This window comes from Homarus americanus, unplaced genomic scaffold (assembly GCF_018991925.1).
Source record: "Homarus americanus isolate GMGI-L3 unplaced genomic scaffold, GMGI_Hamer_2.0 scaffold38393, whole genome shotgun sequence".
Taxonomy (NCBI): Eukaryota; Metazoa; Arthropoda; class Malacostraca; order Decapoda; family Nephropidae; genus Homarus; species Homarus americanus.
In genome coordinates this window covers 20,390-36,835 of record NW_024719307.1, presented here as the reverse complement: position 1 = coordinate 36,835, position 16,446 = coordinate 20,390, and the positions used below count along the sequence as shown (strand labels likewise).

The following is a 16,446-nucleotide window of genomic DNA, read 5'->3' as shown; positions in this document are numbered from 1 at the left end:
TTTACACTACTAGCACTATACAGATGGAAACCGGAATACCCAGAGAAAACTTGTCATATTTTTTAGGGTCACACTGGATGGCACCCTTATCACATATAAATGAGGATAGAAGTAGACCTGTAGCATGGAATGTGGTGTGAGTGAAGGGTTGTGTTTGTGGCAGCAGTGGGTACCATCTTTTTAGATTTACTCAAAGCCATCATGAGCAATCAAAACAGGATTGAGAAGGATTACTGTTACAGTACTTGACACTGTGGCGGGCTGATAACGAATATTTTATAAAAAAAATTCCTGTTAGCATTCCGATAACGAAAATACCATCATCGACTTAAAAAACTCGCCATATACAGGTATCTATTTATCCCTTGATTTTCATGGTTCACATTTCAAAATGTGCACCATTGTCTTCTCATTCTCACCTCAATTTTGGTGGTTGGGAGGTGTTGGGATATCCACCCTGTGGGCCTGCAAGCTTTTAGAAAAAATGACTTCATTATTTTATTATATAATTTCTTACACATTTATTATACAGTACTGTACACTGTAGTAAATAATGTGTTCACATAACTTGTTTTTTTATTAAATTTATTCACTTTGAAATTTTAAATTTGTATACAAAGACATCCATTGCTTTATTAGGCTAATGCATCAGCCTTTTATTTAGCAAGGAATTTTATCATCTGGCACAGCCCAGGTCCCAAGGTTGCCAGATAAGAGGGGTCAACCTGTAATGTGGTTCATTACATACGTACTACCATAATAAATATTCTTCTGGTACCACAATCTTCAAAATCACTCTTCGTAAAACATTTATAACAAGTCAATTCAGCTGACATTGTGTTTATACTGTATATGCTCTTTAAAATCTATTACTCTATACAGGTGGACCTCAGCATTCATGGTGGTTATGTTTCTTGAAAGTATCACGAGTCAAAACCATGAATATTAATATTTAAACCTCATGGGAAAAATGGGATTAGGGACACTACCAATGGTGATGTAAGGGAAATTTGAGAATTAATTATTCAGAATAAAATGAAAGACAGTAAAGAGATGCAGACTTTCCTGGAATTGTTATGTAACAAGATTTGTACATAAGCTAGATTTTACTTGGTAATCTTAGTGGGTAGTGTGTTACAGTGTGTTTAACTGCATTGCTAAGTGATAGAAAACATAACCATGGAGGGTGAAGAATGAAAATGATAAAATAAATAAATAAATAAATTTATAGAAATGCTTAAACACTCGCCACAAGAAGAGAAGATGGCTGCTTGAGACAAATGGTGGAAGAGGTGAAATCAATGTGATGACAGTATTTTTGTTCAAGAGTAATATCTTTTGTTTTTTCACTTCACTTCAACTGTCTTGACTACTTGAATGCTTCACACCCTTGCCACTCATTATAATTAATAGCAATAAAATTGATACTAAGGTAAAGCACAGTCTGTGATGACATGTGTTATGCATATGGAAATTAAGCAAAGACTGAAGTGACAGTGTGTGGACAGCGTGGGCAACATCCCGCCTTGTTTGTTTTTACACGTAACCTCTTATTCCTACTTGAGTGACACAGTATGTTTACTCAATTGAGTTATATCTACTTCGCATCTGCATTGTAAAAAATGTGTTCCCTCATACATGTCCACCACCTATTTTCTGGCACCCTTGGTTCCAAAGCCTTGCCGGATTATCCGTTTTGCTGGACCAAACGAGGTCAGGTAATAATTATTCAACAATACACCTCTAACCCACTAATTATACACCCCCTGTGTCGCTAAAGCACCATGGACTGCTAGAAACTTAAATTAAGCAAATATTAATTGTACAGTAAATTAAACGTGAAAAAGCCGTAATTTTGAGCAACATACTGTACACACTTTGTACTCCATGTACTACACTAGACTAAAAAAATTAATCTTTTGTGCAAACTACAGTATTTGATGTTTATACTAAAATTTAATCATCATCTTACAAGGATTCCAGCAATGCAATTTATATTCTGCTAAGTTTAGTCGGCTACATTTTATAAGATAAAAACTTTAAGCCTAAAACTACCTTCACCCAGGCTGGGAGGGAAGCTAAGTGCCCTCTCATAATTTTGTCTGGACTAAAGGAGGTGCCGGACCATCAGTTCCCGGAAAATCGGTAGTGTACCCGTACATTCATTGTGTTATCCAAACATGCATTATAGGAAAATTTAGTGTAAATACTGTACTGTATTGTACTGTATATAAAAAAAAAAATATCTCATTGATTTTACCAGTGATGAGATACTGGTAAATTTGGGAGAAAGTCTGTCAAAATTTACTCAATATTTCAGCTACAGTGCTATGTCAGTAGATCATACCAAATGCTACAGGGAACCTAAAGTATTGAAGCTTATCTAAGTAAAATTATGCTAACTGTAAAAATATCCCGTGTATGAGGCAGAAAGCATTCTTTGACACAGGATGGCCAGCTGATAAGTCCTGCCATTGCTCTAAGCTACAGTTGTGGCATGCTTTGGCACATAGCTGCTAGCCACAATCATGGCTCTGATTTTTCCTGCCACAATTTGAATAATCCATAGATAATGGATGCTTCCTCAAAGCTCCAGCACTGACTTTGTCACCATTGAAGATAGCTAGAAAATATGAAAGTAAAAGTAAAAAGTTGTGACTTCTTTTGTTCTTATTTTTAGGTGTTGTTTTGTTTCCAAGGTTCTGTTTATCATACATTAAAATATTTAAAGCTTTGTGTCTTTATATGGCAGTTATAGGTCTTTGCCTAGGAATCACCTTGCCATGGTTGAGCTGTTGAAATCCCCTCCGCAAATGTTAAATTGGCACCGTACATATTTTACATCACTGAAAAGTTGAAACATGGAAGTCAAATCAATAAAAGTTGAGGGCTACCTGTATAGATATTCTAAATCGATATTACTGTATACTGTGTAGTATATATAATACGAAATGCTGTTCAGTCATATTTTTATATAAAAAAGTTGAATTGGCAATGGGGTATATTACATATTATATTTACAACAAATTTAGATATTAGTTTTCATTTGTCCACATAAACTACCGTACTGAAATTTCTGGGTATTGCATTAAATTAAATGATTTTTTTTTAATAGATGAAACCGTATATCATAGCAGTATATCCTTGTTTCTTGAATTGCTTTCGTTATATTTCTTTACTACTATACTGTAATGGATAAAGGAACCCTGTGACTTGTTAAATTCTCTGTTGTTCCTTGTGAGGTTTTCCTTCTTGACAGTTTATAACCTGAAGAACCTGAAGTACTGTTGACCTGTATTTATCAGTGCACTTCTGCTCTTAAGGAATTCATCCAGTATAGAGAAAAATAAGTACATTACCTGTACTGTATGCGAATATAACTTTTGTAAATAATGCACAGTAGCTAAAACAACTATCTGTGCATACTTTGTGGGGAAACAATGTGAGACCATGGACGATAAATATTGGTATATGAGGGCTGTCACTAGTCACACGTAAAATTTCGGAGTATATTGACCCCCACCTGCACAGATAGTTGTTTTAGCTACTGTACATATAGTATCTACACCAAATTAAAAATATCTTTAACTATAATTGATTTTTAAGTTTTACCTGTAATTTTTTTTTTTAATTTGTATGTCATGTTGAACTAGATTTATTACCATTATAGATAAATGCTGATAATAACTCAAAACAGGTTTATAAGTTTAGGATATTACATTGTGTCTCTTCTCAGTTTCTCACCTGCGCTCCAAGAAGTGTTTAATAATTGGGTTATTGTATTTTTAGTGTGAAAGTAGCAAATACAGTATGGTATTGTTCAGTGTATGAAGGGATTTATAAATTTTTTTGTTGAAGTATGATCTTTCAGTAAGAGGAGAGTACAGTACTCAGACATACACTGATAATGAAATTTTCTTAAGTATCAAAATCAGAACTAGTCTTCCTAAGTTGAGAAGTCCACAGTTTCCTACAAAGGTTCGACTTGAACTTGAAAATGAGCATGAACTACTGGGTAATTTGTTATTGATTTTTATTTCTTGGTGCTTATGCAATATATACCTATATATATATACAATATATATAATTATGTAATAACTGGAACATTATGTTGGTGATAGAGCTTTTTTTGCAGATAAATATTTGCTAATCTGATTCTACATAGCACACAGTGCATTATAATTTCCACATAACACATTATAACTTATATGTAACACTGTACATTATAAACTCAACATAACACAAAACATTATAACTTCAATATAACTCAATACAGTCGACTACTAAAGTCCGCTCACCTCTCCCCCCTGGACCACGAACCCCGAGATTCAGACTCTTGAATCCGACTTATTTATGGACAGAATAATGTATCTGTCTACTGCTTTGGGTTCACGGGTCTGAATCTCCGGGTTCTTGGTTCAGTTGGAGAGGTGAATGAACTTTAATACTGTAATTGACTGTAAATTTTAATATTTATATAACACTGCATTATAACTTCAACATAACACAGGAAATTATAACTCCAACATAACATGGCATAGTAAAAAAAATTCTGCATAACTGGATGGTATGACTAACATGTAACTTAGTACTGTACATGGCAAGTTCTGCATAATGCATTAACTTTAAATGTAACACTAATGTAACTTCAGCATAACACCGTACTGTATAGTTTAAATTCAGTTTAATGCAGTACAGGTCCACCACCGATTTTCCGGCACCCATGGTTCTAAAGCCTTGCCAGATTATCCGTTTTGCCAGACCAACCGAGGTCAGGTAATAATAATTCAACAATACACCTCTGACCCACTACATGTATTTATACACCTCCTATGTCTCTAAAGCACCATGGACTGCTAGAAACTTAAATTAAACAAATAATAAATGTAAATTAAATGTGAAAAGCCATAATTTTGAGCAACTTTACTCTACACATTTTGTACTCAAATGTACTACAGTAGACTAAAAGTTTTATCTCTTGTGCAAACTATGTGATGTTTATACTCAAATTAATTACTATCTTACAATGATTCCAGCAATGCAAGTTATATTCTGCTAAGTTTAGTCAGCTACACTTTATAAGATAAAAACTTTATGCCTAAAACTACCTTCACCCAGGCTGGGGGGAGGGAAGTTAAGTGCCCTTTTGTAATTTTGTCCGGATTGAAAGAGGTGCCGGACCATCCGTTCCCAGAAAATTGGTGGTGGACCAATACAACATAGCACACTACAGCTTATCTACCACATGACTCAGTATTGTGCTCTCTTTATTACATCTAATGCAGTACAGTGTGGTATAATTTCTACATAACACAGAATACGAAGGTTAAGTTGTGCGGAACACATTACAGTAGAACTTGATCATGATACAATGAAGTTCAATTTCCAGTTAAAACAGTACATTAGTATTTCTACATTACACAATATAATACAGTATACAGTATCTCCCACATAATACATTATGGGGAAACTTGAACATAACACAATAAAGCGTAACTTTCACTATACATATTACAGTGCAGTACAACTTCCACATAACACAGTTCTGTTCAGAATCATAAAACAGTACAGTGTAAGTTCTATATAACACAGTACTTGTCAGTAAAAATTCTGACAAAGTACAGTATAATTGCTGCTTAACACAGTATAAGTTTTACATAACACATTGCAGTAAGGTTCTAGATAACATGCTGCAGTATAAATACACAGTTCATTAGAAAAATACTCATACATTTTAGTTTTTACTTGTACAGTATTGCTAACATATGCATCATATAATTATATTCCTTAGGTGTATTCTGATTGGTCTGTAAGATGTACTGTGTTTTAATGTTGATGTAAATGACTAATTTACAATGTGACTTTTCATGGGTGTTTTATTTAAATACATTAGCATGGGTGTTTTATTTAAGCCATCAGCATGGATGTTTTATTTAAGCCATCAGCATGGATGTTTTTAATTGTAATGTTTATAAAGAAAAGTGTGTGTACTTAATAAAGGTGTTGCATTCTTTGGAATTAAAATAAGTTTTTGATGAATGTTTTTCAACAGGCTTATTAAATAATACTTTTAAATTTTTTTTTTGTTCAAACCTCAGAATGCGACACCTAGCCTTTAACCTAGGTATGTTAATGCCTAGCAATAACTCGCCAGGCCAACATAAAGGCAATTAAAACATCTAATAATTACTTGATGGAGTTCAGTGATTTGCATAGTAATTAATGATGGTCATACTTTTTGGTGCAATCTATAGGTTTAGGGATGTCTTGCCTTAAAAATATTCATTACTCAGAAAGTTAAAAACAGGCTCTGAGCCATTCAGATACTGTTAATAGTATTTATTTATATGTCCCATGGTCATGGGGGGCACATATATTCAGGTGATCCCCCCACAATCCCCCTGGGTTTGCTACCTAGTGGGTGAATTTGATATTAATGCAGATAAGTGTGGTCCACTATACAGGCCACTATACAACACTTCATCTGGTAGAATCATATCTCTTTTGAGATAAACCTAACAAGGTCTGTTTTATATATATATATATATATATATATATATATATATATATATATATATATATATATATATATATATATATATATATATATATATATATATATATATATATATATATATATATATATAGATAACGGTCATCCTCTAAGAGTGTCACTAGTTTCTTGCTTATTCATATCCCAAGTATTGAAAGCATCTTTTCCATTTTTTTTTTTTTTTAATACTGTATACTGTAGTTAGTGTACTATCAGAAGTAGCTGTCTTCAGAATAACTAATGAAATACAATATACCTTTGAAATATCTGCAATAATATTCAATATTTCCCCCACAACAGAAAATTTATACGGACTTCGAGCTACAAGGAATAATGGAGGAAAAGCTAAACACCAAAACTTATCAAACAATCAGTCAGCGAATGACCACTGAGGAAGCTGCCTGTGCACTCCTTGAAGGAAGTAGACAAGCTGATGATGAGTGAGTGTTTCTTACTAGTATATTAGTTGCATGTAAACTTCCAAGAAGCATCTGCTCCAGCTAGAGGGAAGAACTCTTGTACAGTAGTGAGTTAAACATCTCAAATCTCACCAAAATTTATATTAGTTTTGAAGAATTTGGTGAAATGAGTTGTTTATGTTATTTCATGTGAGTAACATTAAATGTGTCTTTGGGTTTCATTGCTGATGTTCATGCCAGGAAAATCTTATGACACTAACTTAACCTGTTTGCTAGTCTGTGTTTTCAGAAATTGTAAAACATTTCAGTATGTGATTTTCTCCAACATCAATCAAAATATTTTCTTTTTTTATTATTCTCTGCATAATTGCATGCTTTTGTTATGATTCCTTTAGCTTCTCTAGCTGAATTTCACCCTGTATGTTTACGAAAAACTGTGAATTATCCCAATATCACAGAGAAAGGTAATTTTATTTCCCATTTTATAAGTTAATGTAAATGTAATTTACTTTCTCAAAATAGTTATGATGGTTTAATTTCAGAATAAGAATACCTAAAGTGACACATGTTTATTTTTATTAATTCATAAATCATTCTATATCCACTCAGCAGTGTGGTCCCTCCCATACCCTCCTATCCTCGCATATCTCGGAATATTGTTTCAAGTAACTCTGCCACTACTCCCCAGACTCATAGTCAGGTGAAGTTCATAGGGATAAATTAAACTCACCTTGGAAGATTAAGTACTTTCATATGGAACAGTTTACCTGTGTACTTACACTGTGTTGCAGTTTGTACATGGATAGTAAACACTAGCTGGAATGAGTGGACTTGGAATCACTTGGCATGATGCTGCCTACAGTACATGTTATACAATATACACCATAACATTTGTTGATAGGTTGCAAGCATTTGTACATCAGCCATAATTATTAACAGATTTAAGTAGACTTACCTGAACACTATATGATGCACATACAGTTAGAAGTGTCAACGTGCAGCTGCTTGGCTCCGTAAAAAAAAATCACATTCAAGACATTCCAAATGCTAAACTCTGTGAACTGGGTAGTGAACTCACATAGTCACCAAGGTTACCTTTGAGAAGAAAGTACTCTTATTAGTGCCACATTAAGGCTGAAATTGAGTGAAAATATCAACTTATTGTTCAGAATGGGGAACTTAACGGTAAAGTAACAGTTGCCATGAGCCACGAGTCACTTTTTTTTATCTTTTTTTTTTACTGGGATTAGCCCACCCGAGCACCGTTCACTGACCCACATCAGGGCCTGGGGGGTTGAAAATATAATAATAATAGTACAGTATAGTCTCGGTTTACGCAGATTTTCCTTACGCGGTTGGTCATTTACGCAGCACCTGTCCAGATGCGCCAATTATTAGTTACGCGGTACATTCCTGAATTTACGCGGGAAGTGGCGGGCAAGCTGCTGGTCGCTGATGTCAGACTCGTGCCGATGACGTCGCGGACTGTGATTGGGCCCCGTATCCTTACCACCCACTCACCCCCTCCGCCTCGAGCTGTGATTGGTCTATTTAACTTTGCTTGCCCTGCCACCAGGGGCGATGAGTCGATGACCTTGACTGCGTCGATCCCATTGTCTCCCGTCTCTGCGTATATTCCCACGTGCCCTGGAACCTGTTTTGTTTTTTGTGATAGTGATAGTGAGGATATGGACTTTGAGGGGTTTGACAAGGAGGCCCTGCTAGCCTCTGTGGTGGATAGTGATACAGGTGAGGGCCAATAATCTGCCCTCTGCCTCGGAACCAACCCCCCATCCCCGTGTGCCCAGCCATCTCTTCTACTAATGTAAGTGTTAAAAAACTTAATATTATTGATATTTCTCTTATATATTAATTGTGTGTGCAGACCATCATAAAATTAAGATGTTATTTTTACTACAAAGTACGTATTGTGTCGGGAAAAGGGTAGTCTGGGAGACGGCCCAGTCTCTATTTCATTTAATCCCATATGTTCTGTTATTTCGTTTACGCGTTTAACGTTATACGCGGACCTCCATGGGTATAATTGACCGCTTAAAACGAGACTACAGTACACTGTAAATAATAAAATTTAACAAAAATAAATAAAGAAATAAAATTATAATAATAATAACCATAAATAAATAGAAAAAATAAAAAATAAATCAATAGTGAGAAACGATGAAGTACTGTATATGTATGTTGTGTTGTCAATAGTGAGAGAAACAATTGAGACCCTGCAATTGTGCGTAAATGAGGCAGAAAGTCAGATCAGCAACCTGGGACTTGGTTACAATTTTTGTGATGCTTGCATAAAGGGAGGATCAAGTGTATCTATAAAGAGAGTACAGTAATTGGGTAAATATGATTTTTTCCTTCTGCCCAACCTTCACCTTCCCAATAACTTCACATGCACCACCATACCACCATACTGTTACACCACAACCACCCTGAGCACCAACCACCACAGTTTCTCGTAAGTAGAAACATAATTTGGATTAAACTCATTAATATTGCATGTGCTGTACTGTTGTGATTATTATTATTGTTTAACATTATTGTTTTCCTTAAAAAGTTCTTAAAATATGTTTAGTATCATTTTATTACTTGTCAGAAATATATATATATATATATATATATATATATATATATATATATATATATATATATATATATATATATATATATATATATATATATATATATATATATATATATATATATATATATATATATACACACACAGTTAACCCTCACTTTACGCGGTCCCACATTCCGCGTTTCCACGTTTACGCGGTGCCCTGCCGGAACCCAGGATGCTCACATTCCGCGGTGCGTGTACCCCTTTACGCGGAGAGCGGCTGGCGAGCCGCGCCATTTTTGGATCCAAACCTCCCGCCATCCGCCATGTTGTGTAAGCGGCGCGAACATGGTGCGCACAAGGTCGCCCAGTCATCAAAACATTACCAGTTCTTCACCCGCCACCCACCACAGCCGGCCCAAGTCAGTGATAGTGATAATTATGGTGAGGATATGGACTTATATGGACTTTGGGGAGTTTGACAAAGAGGCCCTGCAAGCCTCTGTGGTGGATAGTGATACAATTGATACAAGTGACACAGGTGAGGGCCAATAATCTGCCCTCTGCCTCGGAACCAACCGCCCATCCCCGTGTGCCCAGCCATTTTTTCTACTAATGTAAGTGTTAAAAAACCTAATATTATTGATATTTCTCTTAATTATTAATTGTGTGTGCATACCATCATAAAGTTAAGATAATATTTTTACTACAACATAGTTGTGTGTCGTCAAAAAGTGGAGTTTGGGGGTCGGCCCGGACTCCATTTCAATTAATCCCATATGTTATGTTATTCACTTTACGCGTTTCTCACTTTACGCGGGACCCTCCGGGTTACATTAACCGCGTAAAGTGAGGGTTAACTGTATACAATTTTTCATGGCAACTTTTCTCTCATTTTATAATGGTAATCAATGGGAAAACCTTCTTCATTTACACACTTTTTTCAGGAACGTTACCCTTCCCTAAATCAATTTCTACCTGTAATTGTATAATTAAGTACAATTTACAGTATGTACTTTATATTCAATTTGAATGCTGATATATAATGAATATAAAGCTGTTCTTTATAATAGGTTTACATTAAAGGTTTTATATACTGTAACTATAGTAATTCTATGAAAATTCATCTGCAGCTCAAAACTAATGAATTTAAAATTTTGGGATGCAAGAAACTTATCCAAATTTTATCAGCTATTTACGTAAAATGTGTATTACTGTATAAGTGTATTATTAAGATTTCTAAATTACTGTTTATGTATAAGGTTTGTTATATTTATAAATATGCCATTAATCTTGTACTGTATTGGCTTCTTCAGCTTTAACTGTATTATTTAGAAGTAATTTTAATAATTCTAAGTTCACACCATGATGATAAAATATTACTTGCTAATGTGGCCCCCTTTTCTTCCCATCCTTGCATGCTATGCACAGTAATCAATCGTATGTATCCATCCACAGTTGTTGACTGCATTTTATATTATTATTGCATGCTGTTGATAATGTAGTGTTGGTAGTAAAACAGATTCTTTTTGTAAGATCTGTAATGATTATTCTTGTGCAACAAGAACATGAGTCTTAAAAACCAAAGGTTCTCAAACTGTTAGTGTAAATGTAGACATTTTATTTACGTACTCTGTAAGTACTATATACCCACCAACAAAGTTGCCGTGACATAAGGTCCCCCCAAGGTCTTTGATTTACAATAATATGATTAACTTTAGCCAAATATTGCATTGTTGGACTTTCAGGGTGACCTTATTTTGTGTTATACCCAGTTAATGAAATTTAAAAAAATAGTGACACATCAGTAATATGAAAAACAAATTCTGACAATTCGAGTCCCAAATTCAGTACGCACACAAAATTTTCATCTGTAATTCACCTGTAATTCATCTGTAATATATATATATATATATATATATATATATATATATATATATATATATATATATATATATATATATATATATATATATATATATATATATATATACACACAGTCAACCCTCGCTTTACGCGGTCCCACTTTACGTTTCCACGTTTACGCGGTACCCTGCTGAACACGGAATGCTCACTTTCCGGTGTGTGTACCCTTTTACGCGGAGAGGGCGCGAGCAGGGTGCGCACAAGGTCGCCCAGTCATCAAAACATTACCGAGTTCTTCACCCGCCACCCACCACAGCCGGCCCAAGTCAGTGATAGTGATAATGATAGTGAGGATATGGACTTATATGGACTTTGAGGGGTTTGACAAAGAGGCCCTGCAAGCCTCTGTGGTGGATAGTGATACAATTGATACAAGTGATACAGGTGAGGGCCAATAATCTGCCCTCTGCCTCGGAACCAACCCCCCATCCCCGTGTGCCCAGCCATCTTTTCTACTAATGTAAGTGTTAAAAAACCTAATATTATTGATATTTCTCTTAATTATTAATTGTGTGTGCATACCATCATAAAATTAAGAAGTTATTTTTACTACAACATAGGTATTGTGTCTGAAAGTGGAGTTCGGGGTCTGCCCGGTCTCTATTTCAATTAATCCCATATGTTATGTTGTTCACTTTACGCGTTTCTCACTTTACGCGGGCCGCCGTGGGTTCAATTGACCGCGTAAAGTGAGGTTCACTGTATATATATATATATATATATATATATATATATATATATATATATATATATATATATATATATATATATATATATATATATATATATATATATATATATATATATATATATATATATACAAGTAAATCACTGTGGGTGCGTGTGATCCAGGTACAATATATGCTGATAACCACAAGGAAAGAAGAAAACAAGAAGTTTTCCAAGCGCTTCAAAAAGATTAGTAGGGTCATTACCTCATGCCTGACCATTGTGGACTTAATCTCACCCTCCTCTGTATATATATATATATACCTTGTTTTGTACTTCTCCTTAGTCTGTACTCACCCCTGAAGATGTGAATTACATGTAAGCACTTGGGAACTAAGTGTTTTCTTCTTTCCTTGTGGTTATCAGCATATACCTGGATCACGCGCACCCACAGTGATTTACTTGCATATATATATATATATTTGTTCAAGCTCTGAATGCAACGTCAGCAAATGCTACCTAGGTATGTTAATTTCTAGCCATTGCGCCAGGCCAACATACAGGCAATTAAAACGTCTAATAATTACTAAATAAGTAATATTAGGAGGACACGTTGCTACCTGGCATTTAATTGCAATTCTCAAAACCCCCTCCCGCACCCTCCATCACACGCACTGCCACCTTCATCTTCTTGCCTGGCGAATCAGACACACAAAGAAGGCTCTGCGAATTTGTGTTGTAATAGCTGAAATACTAAGTGCAACGAGGATTTTATATACGATATTTATACATCTTAGCATGGTGAGGAAATTGAGTGACTTTTATTTTGTTTATGTCTCTCTGATATTGTGTTTGGGACAAATTCTTATACGATCTCTGTCACCAAACTGTGGTAACTCAAGCATCTGAAGCAGGCAAGAAGATAAGAGGAGGTGGTCAAAGAGTCCTCCAAGTATTACTGTGTCACAGTACTGCAAGGTGACAAGGCAAACTACTCCATTATGCTACACTGTCTCAATATGCTGCACCAAGCACTGTGTAAATCTGTCTAATTGATGCCCTGCACCCCAGGCAAGGATTGTATGTACATACTGTACTTAGGAAGAAGGCCAAGGAAAAACAGACTGGATGAGAAAGTTGATCTGCATCTGTAAGAACAAAATTGAATTCCAAAACTCTGCTAATAATAAGGACTGTGCTAACAATAAGAGCTGTGCAACATCTAACACAGTGCTAACAATAAGCTGTGCAACATTTAACCCAGTGCTAACAATAAGAGCTGTGCAACATTTAACCCAGTACTAACACTGTGAAGGAGAATGCATTTAGCTCCACAAGGAAGCAGAGTGAAGCAGGTAACAGCTGTGCAGGTGGTGGTATAGGTGAAACTGAGCAGATGATCCAAGAATTCATCTAATGTGGCTGACTCTTTGGCCTTGGTGAGTCATATGCCAGTGTAACATCCTGACTTGCAAGCCTTTATGTTTTCTGTATTTTGGGAGGACTTGATGTGTGGTATTTTAAGACCCACTTTTTGACAGGGTTATGGACTGATCATAAGATTAGTTCCAACCACACTACTGTAGAGTTTCTAGGTGTTGAGCCTAATCTGTGGTTGACACATTATTTGTGTTACCAAGAGGAGGGCAGTATTTTTTTTTTTAATTTATTGCTTTGATGGGGAAAAGAACCCCAGGGTCTTAATTAATCTCCCCATTGTTCCTCATTTATTATCATATTCACCACTTATTAGCATACTAGCCATTCGGGCGGTTAGTCTATCCAGTGTTAGTACAGGAGGAAACCGGAATCAAGGAAACCTGTGATGTTTGGTTGGGTCACATTGGATAACACCCTTCTAATGTGTATCCGGGCCAAGCAGGATTCGAACCCTTGACATATTGGTGAGAGATATGCTGTACCACCAACATCCTTCACGAGTTTGTCCTTCTTTCTTTAGTGGAAATACAGGAGGAAACCAAAATATAGTACTTAGAGAAAACCTGTGAAGTTTGGTAGGGTCATGCTCGATAACAGCACCTTTTTCACATCAGCCCTGGGTTGGGAATCGAACCCATAACGTAATAGTGAAAAATATGTGCATTACTGCTGTACCACCAACACTCCATGTCCTTCCAATGTTATGTTTTAACTTCTGTTTTACATATACAGTATAAATTTTCATACCTTTCCTGCAGAAATCAGATTTATTTTTTTCAATTTGATGATTTATTAATTGACTTCTCATGTAAATGGTGATTGCTGTCTAAAATCATCTTTTTTTGAGGTGAAAAGGGTGAGTGCAAACATTATGGTCCTGAAGCTGCTCGTAAGAAAGGATCTGATGAATGGGTTTTTTTCTGTATACTGTACTGTACACCTCACAAGTTGGGCTAAGTGAAGGATGAGTTCTGGGATAAGTTATTGCATGTATAGAATTGCATAAACATTTGCTTACTGGACCACTATGTAAACACACAATACGTACTTGCTTCCTGGACCACTATATCAATGCATAATACGTAAATACTTGCTTATTGGCATACTACATAAAAAAACAATACAGTACTGTACATAAAAACTTGCCTACTGGACCACTATGTAAACACAATCTATAAACACTGCCATCATTTGAGAATTTGCTATAGAGAGATAGATATTGTAGTTATACAGATCTGAGTTGACAGCATGGGTACTATCTGGTTTTATGGAAATGGGGAAGGAGTACAGTACCTGTACAGTATATTAGAAAACATCATAAAGATTTCAGATGAGACAGCTTTTTATAACCATATATTTTCTTTACTTACAGGTGATAACTCAGAACATTGTGAATTTCTTCTAATTGTTAATAAAAATGAAATTCTGCATGCTTGATAGGTTGTGTATTTATTATAAATTTATAATTTTGTTCATTATAATATTGTACTTAAATTGAATTTTTAAATAAGGTTGGTCCACTATGCAAGAGTCAAATTTACGATGTATTGTATTAGATTGCTCACCCTATACCCTGTATACAGATGTAGATCCTGTAGTATATAACCCTAAGTTTGTTGTTCATTGTTAACTAACACATTTTATATACAAGTAGATTGCATAAAGTAATATATACACTTATAAAGTCTGTTGCCATCATTTCTCTTTCTATAGGAAATTTGCCCCTTTTTAGACACAGTTCACAGTCTGGAAATTTATGCCTGAACTTCTCATCTTTGATTCTGGGAGAATGAAAAATTTATATTTCAGGAGAGTGTGTTTAAGGCAAGAAATAAATTATTAAGTGCAGTACCGTATATCACTAAAAATGTTCATTATGTCTAAGGGACATCTGCAATGAAATATTACCTCTTTAAAGGACACCCAGACTCCTGGACATAGTTTTTTTTTTAAATAAAGGGATTATACAAACCCTTTTTCAAAATTTAATGGGAAAACAGAAACTGGATCAAGCATCTGACTCCATCAACATATCTTTCATGTTACATCAGGAATTAGCAGGGAAGATGCTGCAAAGATATGAATGCCACAATATGTTTGTTTATTTTATGATTTGTTGATCCAATCATTATAACCATTCATAATAGAATTGTCCAAATGAAGAACTATTTACTAGTGTTAACATATTTAGTAAATATATCAGAACTTCAAATGTACACCAAGTAAATCAATGTAAAATTTTTTTACATGTGATTACCTGGATTCAAACCCTGACCACCAAGGTTTGCAGTCAGACAGCCATCATGGATGGTCCAGTGGATGGTTGTTCAATTGCAAACCTCGGTGCTCCTGGTTCAAATCCAGGTAATCACATGTGAATTTTTGTTTACATATCATAGTAACTATTAATTTTTTTTCTATCAGATATAAATTATGAAAATCAGGCATCTGACCACCCCTACATGAGTATGAACTGTGAACTTGGGAAGTACAGTAATGGGGACTGTGCTTAGATGCTGAGGATGTATATGTGACAGTACAATAATAAGCCTACACAGTAGCTTGATTTATTTTTGTCCATGGTGTTATTTTTCTGGCCTTTTATTTTTAAAACATTATTTGTGCTATAACTAAGCTACTTTTGTATCAATCAGTTTTATGGAAATTGCCAAAAATAACACAAAAAAATTGGCATTGGTATTATAATTTCAATTAAGAAATGATGTCAAATCCAATAGCTGATACTCGAAGTAATAATGTTAAATATCATCCTGATGTTCTCGTTTCTAGGTGTAAAAGGATTTTTCAAAACAATTAAGATTTAATTTATAGAATGAAAATTAACTCATAATTTTCCATTA

At 35.0% G+C, this 16,446-nt stretch overlaps 1 protein-coding gene across 24 annotated transcripts in view; it reads left to right on the top strand.

Moving 5' to 3' along the window:
- LOC121859966 (calcium-dependent secretion activator-like) overlaps positions 1-16,446 on the top strand; it is a 381,073-nt gene that overhangs the window by 347,294 nt on the left and 17,333 nt on the right. For 21 of the 24 annotated variants that reach the window (XM_042356936.1, XM_042356930.1, XM_042356924.1 and 18 more), the window contains 2 exons: positions 6,854-6,993; positions 10,982-10,990. In XM_042356936.1, the coding sequence (XP_042212870.1) occupies positions 6,854-6,993; positions 10,982-10,990 (149 nt within the window). Of the gene's footprint in view, positions 1-6,853; positions 6,994-10,981; positions 10,991-16,446 lie in introns of those variants that run through there. The other 3 variants (XM_042356921.1, XM_042356932.1, XR_006087793.1) reach the window with 2 other exon arrangements.